The sequence below is a fragment of the Poecilia mexicana genome, unplaced genomic scaffold (assembly GCF_051168715.1).
Source record: "Poecilia mexicana isolate PSO_F unplaced genomic scaffold, ASM5116871v1 scaffold_9, whole genome shotgun sequence".
NCBI classification, from domain to species: Eukaryota; Metazoa; Chordata; class Actinopteri; order Cyprinodontiformes; family Poeciliidae; genus Poecilia; species Poecilia mexicana.
The window spans coordinates 24,429,459-24,456,446 of NW_028263378.1; the positions used below are offsets into that span (position 1 = coordinate 24,429,459).

A 26,988-nucleotide genomic window follows, 5' to 3' on the forward strand; every position below is an offset into this window, starting at 1 on the left:
GTTCGACATAAACTCACAGATAGAAAAGCAGCTGAAAAACACCAAACTCTTCAAGGTTTTTAGCAGAACTTCTGAAACTTCTGTAAGATTTCAGTTTTCTAAGTTTCTTGCCGCAGTTTTCCTGCAGACTAAACCCGACCTGTTTCCTCTTTTCACTGTCCACCCCCCAGGGCCCACTTGACTGCCAAATGCACTCAAAAATTATTGAAGATTAATTAAACTAGTAAAATACCAATCGAGGACGTACTGCAGAAAACTATAATGAAGGCCATAAATATTTGACAGCCACGTTAAAACCCAAGTCCCCAGCAGGAGGGGAAAAAACAACGAGAGGGAAAAAAAAGAGTGAAAGAAATATGATTTCCACCAGTGCTCAGAGGGTTCTGCTGACATTTGTGGAGTTAGAAAATTACAAGCTTGTGATTAAACCAAATGCATCAACAAAGAGGCTCAGCTTACCAAATATCTGACTGTTATAAACTTTTGGGTCAATTTACCTGAGAGTGACTTTGTGCAGACAATGTTAGCCAGATGAAGCTGGTCAATACCAATTTAATGTTTGACAACAGATCAATGGATCAGACCTTCAATACAACAACTCAATATCTTGATGCTCCAGTGCCTTGGATGCTTTTCTCTGTCCTAGAATGAGACCATGGGGGATCAATGCATGTTTGTTTCAGCTATAAATATGGTTATTTTCCTCAGTCGTCCACAAGCTCCGGATCATTATTATTGATGGTAAAGTTTCAAAACTGGCCACATGCTAAAAAATATTTACGTGCGCTCTGTAACCTCCAACACGTCTTGTGAGCAGACAAGAAAAATTCTGTTTTCATACAGTCCCTTTAGGAGGAGCAAGTCTTGATATTAAAATTGTCAGATCTGACATTAAAACCTCCATTAAAACCCTGACATTTTGTTGAGTGTGACCCAATAGGACGTGCGAATGTCAGCCCACGGTGAATATCTGAACACGTCCCAGACATCTGATATAACATCAGTCAGGACTTGGAAACTGGCCAAGGAAAAGGGCACTTCCTGTCTTGTGACTGTAGACGTTCACAAAAACCCTCCACTTTGAGTGAGTGATACTTCCAACAAAAGGGAAGCAAATTAGAATGCAAACCCATTTCCCACAGACACAAAGCCTGCTGTTGTATGAAGGATCATTTTGTATTGAGAGTAAAAGGTTAATCTCTCATTGAGTTATGAAAATAAAATGGTGGCACACTGTTTCGACAAGAATAGGTGGAGTGGAGAAACAGGAAAGAAGTGACAGAACGGGATGCATGACTGTTCAGCGAGAAGAAACAGTTGAAGGGTTGAATACGGGTTTTAAGGTTGAAGGCAGATGTTGCAGCACAAATATACTTTTTGCTCCACTATGAAGACTGTTCTATTCCCCCGCTTTCTTCATAGGCTTTTTCAAATCTTTTAAAGGTTTATAGCAGCATTTTTACAGAGTTTATGAATGCCTTTCAAAATTTTACTTTGGAGGCTTTTCTTTTTTTTTTTTTTACTCAATCCATATGCAGTCATTTTTAGTACAGTATCTGATCATTTGTAAAGCCTATAATGTTTGATAAAGCCATTCCATTCCAGTTGCAGCATAAAAGGGCCCCTAAACTCAAAAAATGAACCAATGTCGTGTCTAGACATAACAGCAACCAATTTTCAATAAAACCTTAGATATTTTGTTACCAGCAGGCAGTCGCAGATACATAATTTTTCCATTTACTTGAATGCATGAAAAATATAAATAGCATTACATCACCAACAAGTTTACATTTTAAAGAGCTACTAGCTAAAAAAAAAAGTGTTTGATGTTTAATTGAATGTTGATGCATCTCTTAGGTCTTGCATCAGGATGTTTGGCCATTTCCTAAAGACATGAATTCAGCTACTTGTGTGTACTTGTGTACCTCAACATTTACTGTGTGCTGTTTGGGGACACCGCAAACTATGCTTTCATGGGCCGACGCACAGAAAAAGCAGAACATTTGTTCAAAAACAGAATAAAAAAAAAATACAGCCTAAGTTCAAATTGCATTTTGAAAAACTTGAAGAACTACAGATTAGAGTCTTCTTTCCCCTTTCTACCCGAGGCAAGCTTCACACATGCAGGTACATTGATGTGAATAAAATCTCAGCAGGTTAAAAAGGATCACTAGTATCACTATGACTTTGATTTAAGGCTCTGAGTTTTGATTTTTTTAATTATATCTGACATAGAAAAAAAAAACATGCAAAAACAATGAAAATCTTTCTCCAAGCCAGAAAAACGTGTCCATTAATAAAATCCTAAATATTTAGCTTCTTATTAACCAATCCCTTATTGCTTACAAATAGATTTCCTTCCCCAACACATTCAGGATTAAGATGCAAACCTTCACCCACATCTTCCCTCTGCCACTTTAGTCTCCTTTTGTTCATTTCCCTTGCAGCACATACTGCTGTGTAATATGGAAAATAAGCTGTCCTTAGAAGTCACTGCATTGAATATGTTAGGGAAATGCAATAAAATACAGGGCTGCATGTATTCGAGCCCGCAGAGATGGGGGACACATAGTACGAGCTGAACCTACAATTTACGAGCGCAGAGACAAACAAACACATGAGGGCATGGCAGGCACCTGTGAAAGAAAACAGCTGTTTATGTTTGTCGAGGAGACGCTCTCTGCTGAGCTGCGGTGAAACAAGTGTACACAGATCATATGAGCTTTTCAGCTGACAATAAGAGTTAGCACACAGCTAAATAAATGCAGACAAGCCTCGTTTCCAATGAGGAGCCATTAAAAGTTAAACCTACCCTGCAACTGGTGGGATTTGGTAAGCTAAGAGTTCAAATCTGTCACATCTGTCTTTAAAAATTACTAAGATTTTAAAGAAAAGACCATAGAAAATGAGGTCAAGTTTTTTTTTAAAAAAATATATAATTCCACCTACATTTATACAGGTTAATCTTATGGAAACATTTCAAGAGAAGTCCATGAAACATGAGAAGAACTACGGTAACACTTTATTTGGAGGGGTGTGCATAAGACTAACATGACACTGTCATAAACATGACATAACATCTGTCATGAACATAAAGAAGTCTTTATGAATGTTTATGACTGTTGTCATGACGTGTGATTTGGTAAATAATGACACTTTTAATGCAAAGTTGCTCTAAAGGTTGCATTGAAAGTCCATTAAAAGTGCCAACTTTGCATGATTTTGAACATTATGATAATTTAATGTAAAGTTGGCATTTTGCATCTTTTTGTCATTATTTACCGAATGACACTTCATGACAACTGTCAGACATTCATAAAGATTTCCTTATGTTCATGACAGATGTTACGTCATTTTTATGACAGTGTCATGTCAGTCTTATGCACACCCCTTCAAGTAAAGTGTTACCAGAACGACTAAAATGAAAACCCCTTTTACTGTGCCTTGCAAGTTTCTTCATCTCTTTCACTTTTTCCACTACTTTTCGAATTTCAATGCATCTTACTAGGACTATTTGTGATAAAGTGAGAAAGTAATTCAAATTGTGGAATAGAGAGTGGTGTTCAGGAACTTTTATCAAGTAAAAACCTTTGAATGTATCTGCAGAGTTTCGTTCGGCAGGAGGCTGAATCTTGACATTTTAAGATTGAAGTTATTCTTACTGTTTCAGTTTGTGAATTTATGCTGTTGCTGAAGAAAAATTTTCTTTCTGTGGTGCATTGTCGATAATAATTTCAGTGAAACAATTCTGAGCTGGAGCTACACGATTTGAGTTTTTTTTTTCCAACTTCTCAGTTTTATTGTTTTATTTCTTCTCTTACATGAAAACAGCAACAAAGTCTGTTGAAAACAGCATCGACTGTTTTTAACTGAACCACTGGTTTGTCGCATAAATCCCAATGAAATGCATTGTGTGAGGTTGTGTCTTTATGTAACAAGATGAGAAAAAGTGAACAGCAGCGTTTTACAACATGTTGTAGCTCTATTTTAATGGGACCAGACAGAAACACATAAGAAATAACAGTTTATTGATGCAAATTCATCCTACAATTCTTAACACTTTAGAATGGAGTCACTTTGGTTAAATATAAAGGGAAAAAAATAAAGTCCTAGATGTGCTTTTTTATATACTGCTCGAAAAAATAAAGGGAACATTTCACTTTAATTTTGTGTGTGGCTCCAAATCCAGGCCTCCATTGGTTAATAAATTTGATTTCCATTGGTGATTTATGTGTGATTTTGTTGTCAGCACATTCAACTTTGTACAGAACAAAGTATTCAATGAGAATATTTCATTCATTCAGATCTAGGATGTGTTATGTGGGTGTTCCCTTTATTATTTTTGAGCAGTGTATATATATAAATGTGGTAATGTAATCGAGTCATGCCTTTTTATGTGAAACTTTAAAGCCGAGTTAGTCTGACATTAAGCATCTCTAGAGAGAAGGAGGACGATGGAGCGAGAGCACAACAGGAGACCTGAGCATCCACCAGTGTGATGCCAAACCAGCCCTGCCATCTTCATGTATCGCTCCAGGGACAGCTTTACTTAAGAAGGGCTGGGCTATGTAATCAGACCCCCAGCCTGTGATTAATGTTGCTGTCTGTCTTCAGGAACCGTGCAACTTAGTACAACTTAGCACAGCTCACCCGAGATGCTGTTTACGGCACACAGTTTCGCCCGAAGCCATGGAAATAAGTTGAATCCATTCCACCTACAGAGCTGAGCGATGTGGAAGACTCTAATATGGTGGGAAAAAAAACTGTATGATTTCTGACTGTACTTGCCGTCTAAGCTTTGTGCCATGTGTTTCTTATCAGTGGCCGGAAGGATGTTTTATTCCATTTCTGTGGCTCACCTTCTAAACGGCTTGTTTTGGAAAGCAAGGAGAGCCAAACAGGCAATCTGGCTTCAGTTAAACTTCCCCTGAAGTGACATGAGGCTAAGCAGAGAATGGATTTATGAAGCAGACCCAGCATCCTCAGCAGCAGCTCCCAAACCTGTCGGCACACTTTATTAATGAGCTATTAGGTGTTTGTGGATAAACATTTTACAGCGCCGGCTTAGTCAACACATGCTCAGGGAAAAAAAAAAAAAAAAGTGTGTCTGGACTGGGAGTCTCCACCTGCAAGGGAGCCCATCCATCTGCTGCCACCACAGCGCTATTCATTTTACCAGTCTGACAGATTTACACCTTTTGTAGTTAGTCTGACATGCTTATTGATACAATAAAACACCTAAAATAGAAAGTTGAAAAATGGTGATGCTCTCCTTCTGCACTTCAGCTATAAATTAGCTGCAGAATGTCAACTGGATCAATATGGATTAAAGAATATCCATATCTCTGCTTGTTTTCGGGGTGGCATTGATACCCAATGACCACTGGAGGTGGTCACTGGGTAGGACACAGCATGGACAGGTCACAGGGCAACACACAGGTACACAGGACAAACTACCAGGTACGCACACACACATTCTCATAACTGAAGGAAGCATAGAGAGGCCAGTTTACCTCACAGTTATGTTTGTGGGGTGTAGGAGAAAACAGAGTACTTAGTCAGAGCTAACACAAGCTAACAGGGAGAACATGTGAAATTCATACAGAGAGAGCCCAGACCAGGATGTCAACCTTGTTGACCTTGTTCCCACAAGGCAACACTGCTAAGCACTACCCCTCCATACAGCCTGAGAATTAAAACATGTCAGATAAAAACTAAGTCTTGTATTCCTCTCTCTCTCTTTTGCAGTTATTTTTGACACACCCAGCAGGGTTCGGTGATTCATCTCAGTTGTCTCACCTAAATATTTTATGGAAGAAATACACGCATCTGAAACATCCACTGGATTTGGTGCTGGATCAAAAATATTCGCAGTGGAAGTCATAAAAATAGATCTGCATACCTACTGTTAAAACATGACGTTTCAGACAACCAGCTCATTTTCACATGACAAATTATTCTTAGAGCTGTTTTTACGACACCTAAAATCACCAAAGACCCAAGTCCTTATGCTAATATTTACATACATTCCACAAATCATGGTTTTCCTCTCTTTAGGAACAGGGAGCCTGAAGATCTGAGGTACTGACATCATAAAAAGCAAATTTGGCTTTTAGTTTACTCTCAGTAATTAAGATGTCTTATTCACAAAATGCTAGCAACACTTTAAGTTCATTGTGTCTGTAGCTTTATTCCACTTGTAGTTTGATTTTAAGCTGATGTTCAAAAAGTTCATTTTTTGGTTTTTGTTGGAGTAATGACATCTTTTATTTTATAAACTGCAAATTTTAGGATAATTCAACTTTGTAAATCCTTCTTATCATTACTTCTAAACTTAGTTTTAATCCTCATAAATATTCCAGAATGAGTTTGTTTTACTCATCTCCAGTTTCCTCAGTCCTTTCAAACAACACCATCCGTCTTTACTCATGTTTCACTTATTTTTCTTTTTCTTTCTGTCACCCCTGTATGTTCTTCCATTACCTACTTGATATAAATCACCTTACGTTTCCCTCGTGTATGAAATGTGCTCTAAAAAAACAAAGAGAGGCTGATCTGTTGCTTGGTCCAGGGTCTTACCAAAGTCTTTGTGGGAAGACATCCAGCCGATCGACTTGAGAGAAACGATGGCCAGCAAACCGGAGCCCACGAACGAGCCGATCCCAGAGAAGAAGAAGAAGAGCCCCATGATTGCACTCTGCATGGACTTGGGTGCCGCAGAATAGGCAAATTCCAGACCTGCAACCAAATGGGATAAACTGGTAAATACATAAAGTACGTAATTTTGATAAGGACTGGTGATGAAGGATAGGCACACAACTAAAACTTACATTATACTTTTGTGCTTCACGAATATCCCTTGTGCTGAAAATTTCCTCTCAATAAACCAGGATAAAATATTTGTCTTTATTCATTCTTGTAATGTAACCAGTTTTGTTGACAGCAACTATTCCACCTTTTTGTAAGAAAAGCTCATTTTCCATGTCAGAAATACTCGGGTTGGTTAGCAACTCTTATTACTTAGTGGCTATTTTAACAAAAAGAACTGGAAAAACGTCTCGAGAAAGTACAAAAAAAAAAAAAAGAATGATGAGCTTTGGAAAAATCTAAATTCGGAGTCTCTTCCCCCTGAAGGTATTTCTAGACACAAGCTAACACTGATAATTTCAGAGCACCTCAAACATTTGATCTTTCAGATGAGGCCCTAAAGCTCCATCTGTCTCAAGAGATTAAGGAGATGTAGGTAAATACAAGATGTTTGCCTATTCTCGCTACCTCAGGCGTCACACCAGCTTGGTTATAGATACACGAGGCATTTGTGCAAATGAGAACGAAAATAAGAATGTAAAATTGATTAATGAATAAATACAGAACCTGAAGGATACTAGAGCAGAACACAAGAATCATGTTTAAATTAAACAGAGGAAAGCGCGGATGTCTCCTGCACATGTAATCCTTTTCTTTACATCCTCAGCTAACATTTGAATAGCGACGCACAAAGCTAGTGCAAAGCTTTGTAGGGGTTTTCAATCTCCAGCTCAGCACTGCAGAGGGGATTCTAACATCAGACTAAATCTTGTGAATGTGTATTTGTGATGACAATCTAATACTAAAGCGATGTCTGTTGCTTTCAAACCACAACATAAACAGCTTGACCTTCATTCGCTGAAAGGATTTTCCCTAACAAAAAAAAACCAAAAACATAAAAACGAATATGTAGAAGTCCAGACACAATGTTCTCCCCCACCCCCTCTTTCTGGAAGTGTCTATAAAGGTTGTTTATTATAAAAAAAACAATGCACCTTTGAGTTACTGACTCGGATGAGGCAAACTTCATGCATAAAGATTCCCTTCTGTCCGACCAGGCTCGGGACTTGTGAGATTTCACACAAATTTATTCAAACAGGAAACGACATAAGGGAAATATTCCTCTTCACCAGATAAATGTCACAATTCTGCCAATTTCCCTTGAAGTAAGCCCTGTGGGCTGGGATGGTCTGTGAGTGCATTTATTTTAAAGACCCGCATAGCTTTGTTCGCTCGGATTTGACTTTCATAGAAACCGTGTTTGATACGAGTGGATTCCAGTCTTTTTACAAGAGGCCTGAAACAGCGGGTCCATAATACCCAACATATTTATGCTAATCTCAGTATTCATGGAGTTTAAATTTAGAAATGATATATTTTTGTGACTATATATGAAAACATGAAGGCGACTAAAGCATCTTTTAAATTGATTTTTAAAAAAAAGTTAAATATTAATGAGGCAGAATTCCCTACAGAATATGCAAATTAATATATTGTAATAAGAAGATCTTAACAAACTTAATTCACAAACATAAGTGCAACCTAACACTATAAGCAGTGACTCCAAACAAAGCAATCTTGTTCTCTTATGGGAAATAAATGGCCCAAAACCAGCAGCGAAGTTCTACACAATTTCACAGTAAAGTGCATTTCTGACAAACAAAATTTCTGCTCTTTGAATAATGACACACACAAAAAAAAGTTGTTTCTGTTGTATTCCAGTCTGTGATTGTGCTGTTAAAAGCGATTCAGATGAGAGAGCACTTCTTTACTTCACCACATTACAGCCTCGGAGAAGCAATATGCTGTTTAATTCTCTGAGCTCTGAAAGAGAAGGTATTAACAAAAAACTTTGGGCCAGGGTTCACAAGAAATAGGAGAAAACTCAACATCTATCTTCCAAATGATACCCAGAAAGAGTTTTAAAAGGAGTTTCAAACCAGAAATGTGCAATTTTGACCTGTTTGGACTCTTTGGTTATTAAACATTAGTAGATTTAGGGGGACGGCAAACACTATTGCAGCTTCAGGAGAGGTTGCAGGAAGTCAGGGTTGGGTAAGTGCATGTATTGTGAAGCATGAACCAGAAACACACTTTTTTTTGCATGTTTCTTAACCTCCCAGTGAAAAGTGGATCTGAGTGCTATAATTCCCCCCAAAAATTTGCTTACAACTGCAGTGTTTGCTTCTGAGTAATCCGTCTTCTGTGAGTAGAAGAAAGATTAAATATATTGGCGTTGGATAAGCTTTGCTGTTAGGACTCCTGGCTTTGTGACAAAATAAGGAACAAAGGGGAACTTAAAATCTCCCAACCTCTAGTCAACCACTGTAACGTCATTTTTGATAAATAAATTAAAAAAAAAGGAAAGGAAGGAAATAACTTCCAAATATATTAATCCTCATAATGATTGAAAACCTGAGAAATAAGAGAAATGTCATTGTTTTCCAAAATATATTTGCCCCTTTTCAGCCTGATGCCGGCAAATGTGATGCAACACAGAGATAAAATGTAACACTGGGTTGCATCAATCTTTTCTTTTAACATCTATCTTTAAGCTTTGGGAACTGAGGAGATGAGTTTTCAAAGCAAAATGTTTCCCTCTTTCCTGCTTGATGCTGGAATTCAGCTGTGTGTTAGGAGCCTACATTGGTTTCTATATCCAATAAATAAAATAAACTCATAACCTTCTTAGTTTGTCCCAGCTTTGAAGTGCGGACAGGCTAAATTAGTACATGGGCACTTGTTTTTAAATGTGTAGGATGTAATAGCAAATCAAAGTCTGAGAAATTAGTAAAAACTTCAACAAAATAGTTGTTTGGAGGTAAACATGAACACAGAGGCTTTATAATGTAATAGAAATGGTGCTGAGGAATAAGTTTAGGATACACCGCTCCATTTATTCCTTAGAAAACCCAAGAAAAATTGCAGATACGTGAACCAGGCGTGCATGATTAGAACGTAGCTTACGCAGCATCTTAAAGGTTTGTCGTGTTTAAACCTCAGGCATTTAGTTTGGTGTGTTCCTGACTGCTGACGGGAGAGTAAACGCCATGCTGAGATGGAAAGAGTTCTCTGATTCCTTCACACAGAACTACGTTTTTATCTTGTTTGCAAAGCATCCTTGAGAGTTTTGAAAGACACTTTAAATAAAACGTATTATTGTTATTAAAAACACTTTCCAGCTCACAGGACATTCAAAACACATTCCAACATGACCAAGTCTGTCATCCAAGCAAGTTCACCTCAAGAGCAGACAGCAGGATGTTAAAAAAAAAAAAAAAAAAAAAATGAAATCCTCAGAACCCCTATCATCTCATCATGGGGCCTGCTGCAGACTCTAGCTAGTGTTTATGTGGAAATGGATGCCTTTTTCTGGGAGGTGTGCAAGGAGGAAACCTTTGCTCTCTAAGAAAATAACGAAGGCTTAAATTGGGATCCTGTCATCTTACTATCAGAAAATCCTCTCTGATTTCTAGTGTGACTCAGACGGTGCTCAGGAAAAATGTGAGACCAAATATAAACAAAGATGAATGATGAGTCATTAATAACGTAGTTCGAAGGCAATCAATTATCTTTTTTTTTCCAGAAATAAATAAAAAAGAATAATTTTAGACATCAGCATGTGCACATTTCTTACTAAAAGAGCAAAAATATTGAATACTGAAAAGCCTTGACATGCAGTACTTCAGATATTACCAATGTCAAGAAAGAAAAAGGATGTGAGTTTAACTCGTGGTATTATCTGTGAAAACAGCTTGCATGTATATATATAGAATTATGTGTGCGTTGTTTGCAAGCAGGAAAAAACACAATGACGGCCACTTCAGTATGTCTCTGTGCCGTTTGCTTTATGTGTCAACACTGAAGCTAATTGAAAGCTGATGGGAAAGAATGGCTTAATTCATTAAACCGTGTGCAGTTTTATGTGTTTGTGTACAGTATCTGTGTGGACAATGCACCCATTATGTGAAGTGAGTCACTTGCCTGGAGTGAACCTTCCCTCAGTTCAACTGTGAAATGGTTTCCTAATCCATACTTTGCTTGTAAAAAGCTTCATTGCTGCACAGTGTTATGCAGCAGGGCGAGAAATTCAGAATAATCACTCATCAATTGATGTCTTAGGATGTTTGCTCTAGATAACAACCCACAGCTACATTTAGCTGGTGGAGCCTGGCAATGAATCAAAGTGCTCAACACACTTTTACTGAAATGTGTTTCGGTAAATGGCATAAACACATCAGTGCGAGGTAAAATCATGCAAACGCAAAAAAGTAAGTCGTTTCACTCAGTCATCCTGTATTTAACATTTATTTGCCTCGCCAGAGTTAAATTAGAGTTTATAACACCAGCAGTGCCTTGGAAAAGTATTCCTATTCTGTTTGAGATTGTTGTGGCACTAAAACGCAAACTTGGATGTATTTTATTGTGATTTTAGGTTATTGACAAAAACGAGACAGTTTTTAAATTGTGAAACAGAAGAAAAGAAAATACACAGTTTTCAATTTTTCCCACAAAATAAACTTTGAAAGTGTCGATCGCAATTTCATTTATGAACCTGGGTAAGAATAAAGTTAAAAAGTGGAGTTACTAAAAGATGAATACTTTGTGCTCCTCCTAATGTTTTCCATTGTAAGAAGATCCTAACTTGCTGGTAACTTAACACAAAGTCAGTTCAGGTGCTGCAAATGACCCTCGGGTCGCACACTGGATGCAAGAGTGAATGTCCAGACCTGAATTGGACGTGAAAAAATTATGTTCACAGATGTCCAAACTGACCGAGCTTGAGCTGCTTTAGTGAAAAATGGGCAAAAACTTTAGACATCTGTGATAAGCTGATGTAGAAATACCTGAAAAAACATGTAGGTATTATCACAGCAGAAGCTGATGTAACAAAGTATTGGCTTTGAGAGACTGAAAACACATGCAAGTCACTGATATTATTTGTAAAAAAAAAACGTTTGGAAAATATGTATTATTTACTACATATTTTATGATTACATCTACTACATAAAATCCCAAGATTTCCAGAAGTGCCTGAAGGAATTTTAGTATAAAAAAGGGCATTTTTACAAGGCAAAGTAAATTCAACACAAGATGTCAAACAAACATACCTGCAATGCTTGCAAAGATTTCGCTGATTCCTATCAGCACATATTGAGGCACTTGCCACCAAATGGGTAAATCTGCAGCATGGAAGACAACCTTGCCAAGCACCTGGTCTATGGTACCATTCGATTTAACGATTTCAAGGCGTTTGGTCTCCAGAATACCTGAGTGGGTGAAAACAAGAAAGAAGACGACAGAAGAAAATAGTTACTACTTATATGCAAACGTGGATGAATGTAGCACAATTCTGCAAGTCAGAAATATGTAGCCAAACAAAAAAATACAGTAATTCAATAGTAGCTTGTTGGGGATTAAGTTTGTTTTATTGACTTCCGTCCTACTACTTCATTAAAATCCCATCTGTGAGGGTAGGAAATAATGCAACACTGCAGACAGTTCAATAATCACAAGTAAGCAGTTGTCATCATTTGGCGTCTGCTCCCGAAAGCGTCATTCGATTAATATTATCGTGTGACCAGCGGCTATTTTCAGATAACTCCCGGAGACAGCCTCCTATCATAGCTACACTTAATGCCGTATTTGAGGAGAGTTGTAGACTTGTAATCCGGATATCCAATAATACCAGCCGTCCATCTCAGACAGCATGGCCGCTGGGCTGCCCAGAGCAAGTCTCACAGTATAAACACACATCCCTATTTTTATGTTTACCTTAACTAAAAATCACATATCAGACGTCTCAGAGTGATCCTGTGTGCAGCACAGCTTCAAAGCTGTTAAATAACAAGGTTTTAGCTACCTGAAAGCTACTGAGCCACAATAAGACCACAAACAAAAAAATGCGCTAATCAAAGCTGGCCTCAATATGTGGCAGAAGTCTTGCTCAGAAAAAGTCACTTTGTGCTTGACAACATGTCAACCATCTCTACGCTGCATATGTGGTCCAGCTATCCTCAAGCCCAGACATCTGTCAGCACATGTTCGGTGAAACCTCGGGAAATGCTGTTGACAAATTTGCACATATTTCATACACAAGGTGACAGAAGTGATTCTAGCACTGAGCAGAGCCGGCGTGCTGGAGAGGTGGGCAGAAATTTAATGGGTTCAGCTGACTATTCAGTGAGCAAAAGGTGTCACGCTGGGATTTTCACTACTTTCCATCCGCTGGCCTCTAAACAACATGATTTCAGCTAATAGAAAGAGGAACGATAAGTACTCGGGACAGACGTTAAGCCAACTGAGGTGTAGCAGTGTTGTAAGGCAGCTCACAGGGGACATTGTGTCTAATTTAATGAATGTGAAGCAAGGATGTGTCCGACGAGCAACTATTCAGATGAACTGCAGATAAAAGATTATTACACAGAGTTTCAATAGTATTTTAAAATGCACTGCAATGCATAGATTTGATACTGTTGTCTGCTTTGACTCGTAAAATCCAGGTCAGAACTGTTTGGCACCGGAGTCGTGTGTTTATCTTCTATTCTGTGACCAATGCTCAGACTACACCACCGTTCTAAACCCTTTCTCTCCACCGCCTGAACTCAAAATTGCTTTCTCTAAGATTTGGATTTTATTTTGCTGGAGCTTGAATGCAAAAGGGGTGTATTTTTTTTTTTTTCCAAAATAGCCAAATGGGAAAAAATAAATAACTGAAAAGCTTTCAAAGGTTGAAATGAACATGTTGCAGCAGCATTCCTTTCAGAAAAGGACCAGTCCTCTGGAAAGTAAATGTTTGCACATTCCATTTTCCTGAAGAGCTTTTATTATATCATCCGGATGGAAAAAGATCCTTTTTATAGACAAGGGTAGTACATATGAAATGAGATTTTTCATCTCTTCTCAAGAACATTAAGCCACAAAAAGGGTCTTGTTTTTTCACAACACCTATGTTATTTTCCAACATTTAATTAAATCTATAAATCTTAAATTTAGAAAAGAAAATTGTACAAATAATAAAATTCTAAAGGTCAAATGAAAAGAGGAACCTAAGCAGTTAAAATTGATTTTTTTCAAGCGTTAGTAGCAACACAATATAATTTTTCTGACAATTTTCAGCTTGATTGGATCTGACTGGTGACACTTCAAAATCTAATCTTTTCCCAGTCACTGAACGCACCATATCTCATTTAGCCACCAACAACAAGCTTCCCTGCAGGAAGAAGCTTAGGATAGCTAATTTCAGTAACAATCCTGTATCTAAAATAAAGTCCAGAGAAAGAACAGAAATGTCAGAAGCTGTTTTTAAAGTATTTTCTACAACACAATTAAACATGTTTGTGATTCCTTCAGGCTGTGAGAGACTGGGAGAGAGCAAGACTTTCAGAAGATAACAAGAAGTCTAAAAGTACCAGTGCAAAGTTTCACTCTCTTTATACTTTTGAGGTTTCAACGTCTGCCTGTCATGGAATAATCTGGAAATCTCAGTTATTGTGAAGGTTTGCATCCTCTTGAATAAACACATGGACACTACAGGTTTTGTGATGCTAGTCGAACTTGGTAGTGGTAGTTGTCTCAAAAAATATTTTGACATTGTTTTAAAAAAATGATAAAAACCTCTTCATGAGTCTCAGTATAATTAATTATTGACCAAAAAAAACGAGAAAAATATCTGTTCCTATTTCTGTTCCTATTTCTTATATTGAAGAAGCCAGAAAAAAAGGAACTATCTAAAATTCAGAATTGAAAAGTTAAAGCCTGACAACAAAAAATAGAGATTCAAAAATTGCCCAAAAATATCTGATTAGTCATCTCTACGCTTGCCATCTAAAAATGCTGCTTATTAGGACTGATACACAACACATCACCACCATATGACAACCAGGTGATTATTTCCTTATCATACACCACAGTTTACACCTCAAACAGGCATTAATAGAGGTGAATTATGTTATCGGGCAATTTAGATCTTATTATTTATATTACAAAATTGAGTTGTTGGTTGACCTGATGTTGACTTACCTTTAAATTTAATTGGAAGAACACTTTTCTAAATAACTTCTGTAAAAGTGTAATTAAGGACATGTTTAATAGTTCACCTGCAACTACAGAAAGAAAATATTTAAAAGTCACTAATGACAGAAACTGTTCAAATGCCATGTACAGGCTGTTTGTTGGAGAGCATTTAATTAAAGTTGACTCCACAGAGTGCAGCTGATTTGCCTTTCTCTACATTCGACCTTTGTCCTTCTCAAAACATTGAAGGCTTAATTTTTCTTGTAGAGTGGGAGATAATATTGTGATTTATGAACAGAAAATATCTCTAGATCCACTGAAAAAAAAGCACGCTAAATATAATAGTTAACTGAAGCATCATTAGCCGCATGCTTAATAACAGATTTTCTCTCATAATTTCCATCTTATATTTTCAGTCACTGTTTCAAAAACCTGCCAAGACAATAATCAGCAAACCAAAAAAACCATCACCGTGGAAGTCCAGATTTGAAAATTTTGTAAACTCTGCTCTTGGCTTGTTCTTTGGCCTACTTAGGCGATAGCCTAATTGAGAAAACACGTGTGGGGGGCACTCACCCGCTGCCACGGCTGACCACATGACAAAGAACATCCCCACAGCAATCCTCTTCAGAGAGGAGGGCAGCAGGCCACGGCGCTTCAGGATGGGGTCCACTACTTTGTCTTTAAGAGGGATGAGCATGAGGATGAGCACTGCGTCAAACATGGTGAGCCAGGCAGCCGGGAAGGTGAACTTAATCAGGAAGAATCCGGAGGAGAAGAGATGAGATAAAAATGTACAAGAAGCAACAGAGCATAAAAACAAAGGAGACTCTTTACGTGCATTCCAACAGTGTTTGTATACACATATATGCATCCACAATAAGCAAGCAGGCTTCAGTCTTGATACTGCTTTGGCACCCCCAGGTGGTCAAAAACAAATACTATTTAATGAAAAAATAATAAAACTATTAATTGAATTTACAGGAATAAAAACCCCACAGTCAAATGGATCTAAGACGTGAACACATTTTAGGATTATTATTCCCAGAGGCTGCAGCTGCAATACTGATAACACTGTTGTTTTAGCTGCAAATCCATTAAAACCCACTGCAAGCTGTATTGTTCATTCACAGTATGCTCCCTAAACCTGAGAACCAAAAAGTTTAATGTTTAAATTGAATATTTGAATTACTAGATGGAACAAAAATATTGACAGTCACTGTTAACACACAAAATGTTTGCTACTTCAAGCACAATGTTGCTTTGCGCTGAATAAAATTGCAAGTTGCCAGACCACATAACTTATACAAATCTATGTTGGCAATTTAAATTTCAGGTGACATGGAAGCTCGATACATGCCTCTTATTTAACAGACTGATATATTTTTCTCTCAAACTGAATTCCCCAATTCTTAAAGGATTAATTTAGCAATTTATCAATCTGTTAATAGCACATTATTTTATATCAGCTTTTACAACAGACCACTTTGCCAGGAGACACCAAAAATCTTGATTAAATTATGACAATAGTTCAAAATGTCTTCTTTCTTGCCAAGACATTTACACATGAAAAAAACAGCAACAAAAAAACATTGGGAAATAACAGTTATAAATGAAAGTGTATGCACGGGAACTATGAGTATCTTTGCTGGTAACACCAGGCTCAGTAGTCTTTCCCTGCGACATTTCACAAGTTTAAAACACACAAGCACACTTTTTCATTCTTTCTCTGTATATGAAACATATTTTAGCAATTTATATCCAAGATCTAAATCTACAACAATCACTATTAAGAAGTAGTTTTTGTTGTCGTTTTTAGGGGTTTTTTTTTGGCTTCAGTAGTTTTTTTAACCAGTATATTGACAGGAACATGGGTTGTGAGAGAGGAGGACAGGCAGCAAAAGTTAATGTGCTAAGACTCAAACCCACGACAGCCGGGTTGAGAACTGAGGCCTCCGCGCCACTGCCTTCGCCACGCCCACTAAGAAATAGTTTTGACCTAAAATTCATATTTAAATGATCCAGCTTTTTAATGAAGGGAAACTGGTCAATTAACTAATGTTACATTAGTGAAGATATCAGAATCTCAGCCGATTTCAAGATGAATCATTGGTATGGGTTCCTGTTCCCTTGAGGAAATAGCATCTTTTCAGTCTAGCCACTTTATTGTCAGGTGAGCTGAGGGACAGAAGTCCCAGAGGCATCAACTCTTACTTCCCTTTTAATGCCGACAACTGGCGAGGTTGGAAGGAGAGACAACTTACTTCCTCTTTCAATACCAACGGTGTTTTAGAGATGAGAAGAGCAAGCTGAGCTCAAGACGAAGATCAAAAATGATGCCCAAAAAATAAATAAAAGTTTGAGAGTTTTACAACAAAAAAAACAGACTAGTTATAGTTTTGTGAGAATATTAATGTAAAACTTTAAGAAGCACTATGAGTTTTTTTTTTTAGGTGTTTCACTTCACATTTTCTTATAAAGGTGTGTTGAAGCGTACAGCCTGAACCTTCATCTGTGATCAGTGTCATTGCTGTGAAAGCTTTGTTTTTTTGTTTTTTTTGTTTTTTTTAGGAGTCATGTTTCACATGGAGCTGCTGAGGGACCCATCAAAGTCCTGCAGAATGCAACATACAAGCCGTGTGAGCGAGTTACATCAGCTACAAATCAGCGGGAACCGTCAGATGGAGGCGCTGCAGCAGAGGAACACAAACACAGCCAGGTTGCTAATCTGCGAGGTATTAGTCTGTGAAGTTCTGACTTAATCCCCAAGGCATTACAAGCCTTTCCTGCTGCCTCCAGCTGTTGCTTGCCATTGCATGTCAGAGACCAATTTACTTTTTTTTTTTTTTCTTCCCTCGAGAGCGAGATATCTGGTTTGAAAATATTAATCCCCAAACAGGTGGTGTTTTGTGTGTTTATTATTATTAGTGCATCATGTTCTATCTGCTAAACAATAAGCATAATCTTGGACTAAGCCTTTTTTTTATTGTTTGTTACCTGATGAGTGGTGTCCACTGAGATGTTTGAGGGTGTACCAGGAATCCTCAGATGGAAGCTCTGCAGGATATATGTCGTCTGCATCTGCAGCACAATAAGGAGATTAATGCCAGCATAAAGCAACTCTCCACTTTACGATCACCAGGCAAAGAAAGAAAGAAATAACCTCCCCTGATTTTAACACGTCTGTTTACTGGAAGCCAGCACGGTCAAGATAAAATCCTCTAAATTGTTCCACTTGTGAAACGTGGATTAGTCTTACCTGGAAATACACTGTCCAATATGGAATAAGGGCAAAGAAAACTGGAAGGATTTTCACTATCGATTTCACTTCCTCTACTTTTTCTTCCGGAAATTTCCCTCCATAGGTCAGTTTTGCGGTGTCGAGCAGGGTGGGTTTATTGCTGAAACAGAATTAGAAATGAAGTAATTTAAATACTAAATGACTGAAGTGTGAGTAGTAGCATAAATTAAAAAAAAACATGTTATACATAGAATATGATGAAATTACTCTCAACTCTTAAACTGATAGATTTAATCATCTTTTTTCTGAGTAAACCTTACCCTTTAATAAAAGCACTTCTAGAGATTCAAAAGAAACTTCGCTAAAGCCCATAATCCTCATCTCTGGAGAAAATGCCCTAATAAGGAATTTTTATAAGGCTGTGGGATTGTCCAACTTAAAATATTCAATGTCAAGTTTTTTGAGACGTTTGTGGTACTTTGGTTCAAAGTCGAGTTTCAGCACTTTAGGATAACTTTTCACCACAGGGAACAAAGATGAATACATTGACCAGATGTGGGGGGGAAAGGCACACACAAAAGAATTATAGGAGGGGATCAAAGAGAGATTTAAGATAAAGGTCTGCTTTAACATACAAAAGCTGCCTTGCAGCTCATGAAAAACTCTCCACAGAAAAACAATGAATACACAACTGGAAATGTGGAAATGCCAGAGAAATAAATATTTGATACTGTTATTTTTTGCTAATAATTCCAATAATTTACAAATGATCCAAATGAGCCTTTGAGATCCTTTTTGGCTAACAGCCTAATACTTTGACAACAACAAATTTGTTTCCTATCAAATTTAGTTTTTCTTATCACTAAAGAAATGCAGAAAAAAACAACACCAGTATGAGCACTCTTACCGAAGCAGGTTTGGTTCCTTTGGTTTCTGTGAGCAGCAGGCAAAGGACAGGATCTTGACCATGTCTGAGAAGGCACTGCCGTCGGCGGGCTTTCTGATGAAAACGGTCCGTCCCAGAACAAAGACCAGGAAGGAGATCCCGAGGCACACTGCTGGGATGATGTAACCAACCTCAAAACTGTAATTCTGCTGGATGTATCCCACACCTCCCAGAGACACGATGGCTCCTAAGTTGATGCACCAGTAGAACCAATTGAAGAATCTGCGTGTGGCCTCAGGTCCTTTGTCTTTGACCTATGACAGACAAGATGCAACCAAATGCATTAGTTTTTTAACATGTTAACAGAGAACACACGTATAGACTTTTCAACACATCATAAAACTCCCTTCTAATGGATTCCCCCTGTTTTATGTAGCATTGGAAATCATGTCCCTGTGTGGTCTGACTGAGAACACTTTATGAACTGTCCTTTAAGGCAGATGACAAATGAAAAAACCTGAGGCTGCAGTGGTACTTACATGAAGCTGTCATCACGGTCATCATTCACCCAGCAACCAACATTTTCAACCAATTCCTCGAGCCGATGTCAGACAATCTGCTCCGTTTCTCCTTCTCTCTCAAATTGCCCAAACTGGATACTGTCACTGTTATTTTGTCAGTGCTGTGCACAGCTCTACTTGTGTTTGATGATCTGTAAACCTTTAGACAAACACCGCCTAACTTCAGAAGCTTTCACGCTATAGCTTCTTACACAAACACCTGAAGGCAGCTTTAAGGTGCCTTGTTGCTATCCACACGTTTTGTGAAAGCAAAGGTAAAGGGGGTTGAGGTCAGGGCGCTTCTGTTGCAGTCTAGACTCACCGAGCAAGGTAGTCACAGCCCAGCATCAGCTGACTGGTTTAAGAGCAAGTCGGCTTCACAGGTTGAGGGAGTGGTCTAGTAATGGGATTATAGTTGGTGCGAGCCACAGGACTTAAAAGCGGAAGCGAGACTGAGAAAACCTTCCAGACAAGGAAAGAAGTCAAGATATACAATGTAAATTTGAAGCATTGGCTCAGCCAACACCAGAATCGCTCCACTATGTTTATACAGCGTTATTACTTTGAAAAGAAAGGTGCAAGAAGACCAACAAACATTTTATGCATAGTGTACCTCCCATTATGCTGCCCTAGTGGTGTCGCCTTCCTGGAGACTCACAATTGTACAGGAGAGCGCTGCCTTCACTTGTAGTGTATGAATGGTCCCGTCAAGCAACGAAGCTGAAGTTGGTTTCCTATTCCAGCTTCCAATAGCTAAAGGACGATTCCACTTAATTTTTCACTACTTTCCGCATCTTTAATCAACTCTACTTTAAAAACTACTACACCTAGAAACTTGAAACCTGGACTAGATTATTCTGCTCTAATAGCAGAATATTTATAACCATGTTTGGGATTTGTGAAACTTTTATCCCAAAAATGGTTATAAATATTCTGCTATTAGAGCAGAATAATCTAGTCCAGGTTTCAAGTCTCTACATGTAGTAGTTTTTAAACTAGAGTTGATTAAAGATGCGGAAAGTAGTGAAAAATTAAGTGGAATCGCCCTTTAGCTATTGGAAGCTGGAATTGGAAACCAACTTCAGCTTCGTTGTCAAGCATCGACAAAAACGTTCCATAGACAGCACCAGGTAATCAGGAAGTTAAAGTGGTTGTATTCTAAAGGAAAGGTCACACTTTGCCTCCACTTTTACCTACTCACCAAAATATATCTGTGTCACCTCTGGCCTCACAAACAACCTCTAATGCAAAAAAAGATATGCCTTGTCAGGACAGGGCAGCCGTGCACATACCGTTTGTTAGGTTGTTGGTTTATACCCATTGTTTTTGTTGTCACAATCAGCGTTTCGCAAAAGCAGGGCAAACGAATGCCCTACAGCAGGGGTCCCCAAACTTTTTCCTGCGAGGGCCACATAGCTGTTCCTTTCTCTGGTCGGGGGCCAGTCTAAGTTTTTGGAGAAAGAAACCTTACAAAATTCTTGTCGACAGGGGGGGGCGACGACACATTCGCGCTTTTAGATAGATTTTTACCCAGAATGCAAATGGAAAAAACCGTGAGTGAAACGGTGACTGGGACTGACTAGTATATATTCCATTGAGGGAAAGTTAGTTTCACATCTGCTCAAGCCCCCTGGTGGTTGAAGAAAAATCCACATATAAACCAGAAAATACAATATATGAAAAAAAAAAAACACTGAATGCTCTCTGGTATGAGGAGGCGGGCCGGATCCAGCATTGTTCAGGGGGCCGGACCAAATGACGTGGCGGGCCGGATCCGGCCCGCGGGCCACAGCTTGGGGACCCCTGCCCTACAGGGAAGGACACATTCCAATTTATTGTAAAGTTGGAGATCACTACACACTTGTCAGATGAAACTTTGTAGTCAGACCTGTCTATTATCAATGGCCTTCCTTTATGGATTCCTATTATGATGCTAAGCAGATGTGATCTGTTTAACATAAGAATTGCAATCCTGTGGTGGCGCAGGGTCAAAGCATAACCCACATATTGAGGCCTTAGTCCTTGTGCCGGTGGTCGCTGGTACATCTCCCAGCCTGGCGACATTTGCCACATGTTTTCCCCCTCTCTCATTACCCTCTTTCCTGTAGAACAGGGGTCCCCAAACTACGCCCGCGGGCCGGATCCGGCCCGCCTCCACATTTAGTCCGGCCCCCTGAACAATACCAGAAAGCATTCAGATTTCTTTTTTTTTTTTTTTTTTTTTTCCATTTACCGTATTTTCTGGACTATAAGCCGTTTATATGTGAATTTTTCTTCAACCACCAGGGGGCTCTTTAGCAGGAAGTGAATCATTGGAAGTCTCGGTTACTTGCGCGCCAACATTGAGCCCACACGCAGCAAAATGAGTAAGAAACTGATCAGATGTCTTTGGAAAGTTTCTTTGCAAAGGGGAAAAGGCCCAGAGAAGAGACAGGAGAATGAATTTATCCCGGACCGGTAGGTGAGTCCCACATTACAAGCCCGCTCTGCGTAACATGCTGCGACCAAGATTGCCACATAGAGACCAAGCACGCTGTGCTCAAGCAACACAGCTCGGGTGTCATTGTCTCTCATCACTCCCAGATGTCTCGTTGCAGAGAAATAAGCTCAGGGCTCCCCGTTAGTCATTATCGTGAGTTAAAATTTTCACGAAAGCAAAATGTTCGTTTTTGTGGCGCTTCTGTTATTTTGAAGGGATATATAAACGTTACCATAGCGACCAGAGTCAGAGCGTTTGGGCAGTGGTCGAGAGGAGATGAGTAGAGCTTGAGTCTTAAGTCTGGTTTAGACGGAAAGATTTAAGAATGTCGGCCGATTCTCCAAACCTCTGTGACCACAGAGCTGATAAAAGTACAACAGGTTCGATCGGTTCGTGTGTCCAAGGCAGGAGCAACACGAACCGATTCGTGTTTTTTCATAGTTAACATTTTTAACTGAATAAACATAATAATGACCTTTACATATAATAATAAACATTTCCACATATCATCTCCGATGTCCACCGGACTCTCAGTTGCGCGATATGTCAGCTGTTTGGGATTCCCCTCTGTTCTTACGTCATCGCGCTTTCTGATTGGCTACCTGTCACATTCAGCAGGTTGTATTCTCGTTCCCAGTCAGGGAAAACCCCACAGGCTGTGATAAAAGGACCAAGCCAACCCAAATAGGGCATATTCAGGATTTAGTGGGAACACCAATATGCAGAAGCCTTATCTGACGGTTCATCCCCCCTCCCTCTCCTTCCCGGGCCGCAACAAAATTTCCAAGTCTTGACTGGTTCGCGGTAATAAAAAGGTTGGGGACCACTGATTTAGCACATGCTAGTAGCAGACACGAAGGATCAGCACTTTTACTGTTACCGTTCGAAAACTACCGTAATCAGTTCAGTTAAATCTAAACTTGGCAACTTTTTTATTTTTCAGCCATAATAAATGTGATATTCAATTGACCTGTTATGACTCAAATTTTGGGTGTCCGCCCCCCTCTGCTGCTGCTGCATAGTTGTGGAAAACCTGGAGCGGCAGAGATATCTGAGGCTTATGTGCATGTTTACTGGTTTATTAAAAAAACAACAACTTTGGGGTGAAGTGTGAAAGTACCTGAGGCTCATCAGGCAACATTTTTCATGTTCGGAAAATACAGACTATAATCCTAACTGGATTTTTTTCTGTGAAGAACCCAGAGAATGTTATTTGATTGTGCTTTCTAGAACACAATATATTTTTACATTTAGGCACTCCTGCAAATGTCACACTTTTTCTGTTACAAACTGACTCCGGGCCCCCACCAGATAAAGGAAAAGTTATGTGGCCCTCACAGGAAAAAGTTTGGGGACCCCTGCTGTAGAACTACTTTCAAAAAATAAAGGCCACTAGAGCCAACAAAACCTCTTAAAACTGCAATGATGGTTGTCCACCTCAGGAGAAAGTGCCAAATTTAAAAGAGTATTCTTCACGTCACTATTCTCCTGAAACACTGAAGTGTGAAAGTACCTGAGGCTCATCAGGCAACATTTTTCATGTTAACTATTCTGACTCTCGACAGTGGTTGATCATCTGAAAAACAGTCAATACACCTTGGGTACTTTGAACACAACACTGATGTTCAATGAAAGGAAAGGTTTGAAAGGACTACTGAAACAGTGTCTGAAGATGAATCACAAACTTGGAACAAACCAGCAGCATATGCTGTGGTTGTTTCTTGAGGAGCTGGCGCTCTGTGAGGACATAAGAAAAGTCCAGCACTGGCCAAATCTCATTAAAACAAGTGGCACATTTCCAACTGCTATGATGTGTTTGACTATTTAAAACTGGCCAAAAAGTTTTACCTAGAAGAGATAATACATCTTGGCTTGTACATGGCCAGGACGGGTTCTGTTATGAAGGAACGTGTGGCTGCACATCCCCCTCATCCTCCGATGACGGGGTCGGTTCAGTAGTGAAGGAGTGAGTTCCCTTAGCTCCAGAGCCCAGACCTTCTTGCCAGCATGTTAAAGTTCAACAATATGTCCCTAATACTGGATGAGTTGGCTCACAAATGGCTCAACATTTGTGATATATATAAAGTCTGTATGAAGTCACTAGATTATTTTTTCTGGCTTAGATCGTTTTAAGTCCTACGCATATTGCACTTCTCTGAAAAAGAGGTAGGTAACCCTTATGAAAATGTTTGCATCATTCTTGCACTTAGTTTCTTTTGAATGGACATGTTTGAACACAAATGCACTTATTTACCAAGGGTCATCTCAAAGGCATCATAACATTTAATCTTTAAGCTTTTACTCCTCCATTATGCAAAAAAGGAGCAAAGGACGCAGCATTATCTAACACAGTTTATGTTCTTTCCATCTACATGCAACCACACAAAGCACAAACTGCTGCGATCTGGCCTTTGTGTGGATTGCAAATCTCTTAAAGACAACATAAAAACCCAATTAACATGAAAGTGACATGTAAATGGCATCAAGGTAAAGTATCCAAAGAAAATGATCCACATTTGATTCAAGTAAGCAATATTTTTAAATTTAAGATTTCAATGAATATCTAAGGCTCTAATGGAATGGCAGAAAATAAATATGCAGAGTATACAACAGAGTTGTTTTTCACAAAGATTGAAGGTTGTGAAGCAGCCAACACACATTACCTACACTGAGCTTTCTAAAAGAACATCTTAAATCAATAAAAAAAAACATCTATGAAAACTTTATATGGGAGAAAATACAATTGTTGTCATAGCAGCACCAATTCACTTCATACTGAAGCACCGGTTTTAGCAGCGTAATATGAGGAGCTATAACAAAGCTCCTCATATTACTCCTCATTTCCTCTATAAATATCCAATAGAGAGAGATTCAGTAAAAAAAAAAAAAAAAAAACTGAATCTGATTTTCTATAACTCTTGTGCAACATAAGTTTACTTCAATGTCAGGTTACAAAGAACTGAATTAGAACATTTCAAATGAGGAACACAGTTTACTGTTTATTTCTGAATAAATACTGTTGCCAGTTTTACTCAGGCAAGGAAAAGGCAAACTTAAAATACAGCACTGGTTCTAACGGTCTGTCGAGCAAATATTTATTTTTTATGCAAGTTATTTTGCTTATCAATCCTGTATGATAGTCTTTGAAAAAAATAGCCCTGCAGTACAGTTGTACTCAACTCAGTTTTTCCCCCTTTCATCTCTTCTTTGTTAACTACACAAAAGCTGTCAGAAGAGACGTCTCTCCTCTTGTCCCAAATATAACTGTAAGAGCCTAGAGATACTCAGTTATTAATTCAGAAAAAAAGAGCTATTAACTGACAAATCTTAGGATTCAATTCAACTAAAAGTAGCATTGACAAGTTAATAGGCCTTTTATGAAGATTTGTCTGACTGACACTAATAATAACTGAATCATTTCATTCACTTCACTGTCAAATGCCAATGTGCTCTGTGTGTTTAAACACGGTGAAAAGAAAATCGTGACATAAATGTGAAAAATGTTGCAACAGGATCGAGTATTGTTTAAAATGAACACCACCAACCTCTTTTGGAAGTATTTCAAAAGAATACTTGCCAGTATACTTGCTAGAATACTTGCCAGTATTCTTTTGAATACTGGCACAATATCCCACACTTTGGGATATTGTGTCAGGATACAATAATCCAGTTAAAGATCTCTCTGCTTTCTTAGAGCAAGTTCTTTGAATAATGATATGTCGATTCTTACAGCCACAGAGTGGAAGTACACAGAGCCTTGCTAAAGTGCACATAGTGGAACTTGTTCACATTTTCAGTGTGCACCCATCAATGTCAATGTCAAGAACTAACCAGAGATCAGGGATCAACTAGTAATGATGTAAACTCTTAAGTCTCAAATGCTTAGTTAGTTGATGAATCCATGAAGACGTCCTGATGTCCTGAGGACATTTAAGGGGTTTCAAGTTGGAGTTAAATTTTTAAGCAATTTTCCAAACGTTTGATAGCCATAATCAGAAAATTGCAAAAAGCATGGCACATCTAGAAACCTACCTAGTTGACATTTATATTATACTATGGTATGCTCAAATTAGTAAATACATGGATGAAAAAATATCTTTAAAACAGTCAATATTTTTTTTTTTTTACACAGAACTGTCATATTTTGATTTTATCTAAAAACTATAAACAAAAAAGACTTTCTCATGTTACAGGAACTAAGCTTCTGTATCCATCTCTCATTTAAATCAATATATTCTGAGAAGGGATTTTAGATTAGTAAAATTGAGGTATTATTTAGCATTAATCTAATGTAAACTTTTAAGTCTGATAATCTTCTGCTTTTGCTCTAGTATGCAAAAGTACTTCTCTGTAAGGAAATAAAAATATGTTGCAGATGCTTGTGAATCCAGAGAAGATTTTTTTAAGAGACCCATAAATTGCTCAACCAACTATCAGTCTAGCATCACTCCTGAAAGTTTAACTTTAGTCTCAAAGAGCCACACATTTTATGTTAGTTCACCTAAGATAAAATAGTCGTATTTTAGAAGAAGTGTAATGTAGTACCTGAAAAGTATTCACCGCAATTCACTTAAAAACATTTTTTGGGGGGTGGAGCAAGGTATTATGTGCTTTCCAGTAACAGAGTGCCATTTTATAGCAAAATCAAGAAACTAATTTACCTTCAGTTGTTGTAAAAACGTTGAATGTATATCTCAAACATGACAAACAAAATCTGACATTGCAGTTTGGTGCATTGAAATTGGCCTCCGTCTCTCAAAGAAGATCCTGCTTTTTCAAACACTCTGCCTTCAGCACATCATCACAATGAGGTTCTTAGGAGTATTGGAATGAGAAGTAGTTTGTACGATGAGCATTTGCTAATGGCTGCTACTGCTAGTTTGGTGGAGCTACGTGTGGAGCACGCAGGAGAGGTGTGCTCTATGAGAGGTGGAAGCTTGGGTGGAGACCGCAGCGCCAAGGAAGAGCTTTGTGAAAATAGGCGGAGCTCAGTGAGAAC

The 26,988-nt window shown here is 38.4% G+C and overlaps 1 protein-coding gene across 1 annotated transcript in view; it reads right to left on the minus strand.

Annotated features, from left to right (window-relative positions):
• The window catches only part of slc15a4 (solute carrier family 15 member 4), a 35,905-nt gene that overhangs the window by 6,309 nt on the left and 2,608 nt on the right, over positions 1-26,988 (minus strand). Inside the window, exons 3-8 of the mRNA XM_015002941.2 lie at positions 18,972-19,264; positions 18,083-18,224; positions 17,821-17,904; positions 15,400-15,574; positions 11,919-12,077; positions 6,580-6,738 (exon numbers count right to left, since the gene is read on the minus strand). Of these exons, the coding sequence (XP_014858427.1) occupies positions 6,580-6,738; positions 11,919-12,077; positions 15,400-15,574; positions 17,821-17,904; positions 18,083-18,224; positions 18,972-19,264 (1,012 nt within the window). The remainder of the gene's footprint in view (positions 1-6,579; positions 6,739-11,918; positions 12,078-15,399; positions 15,575-17,820; positions 17,905-18,082; positions 18,225-18,971; positions 19,265-26,988) is intronic.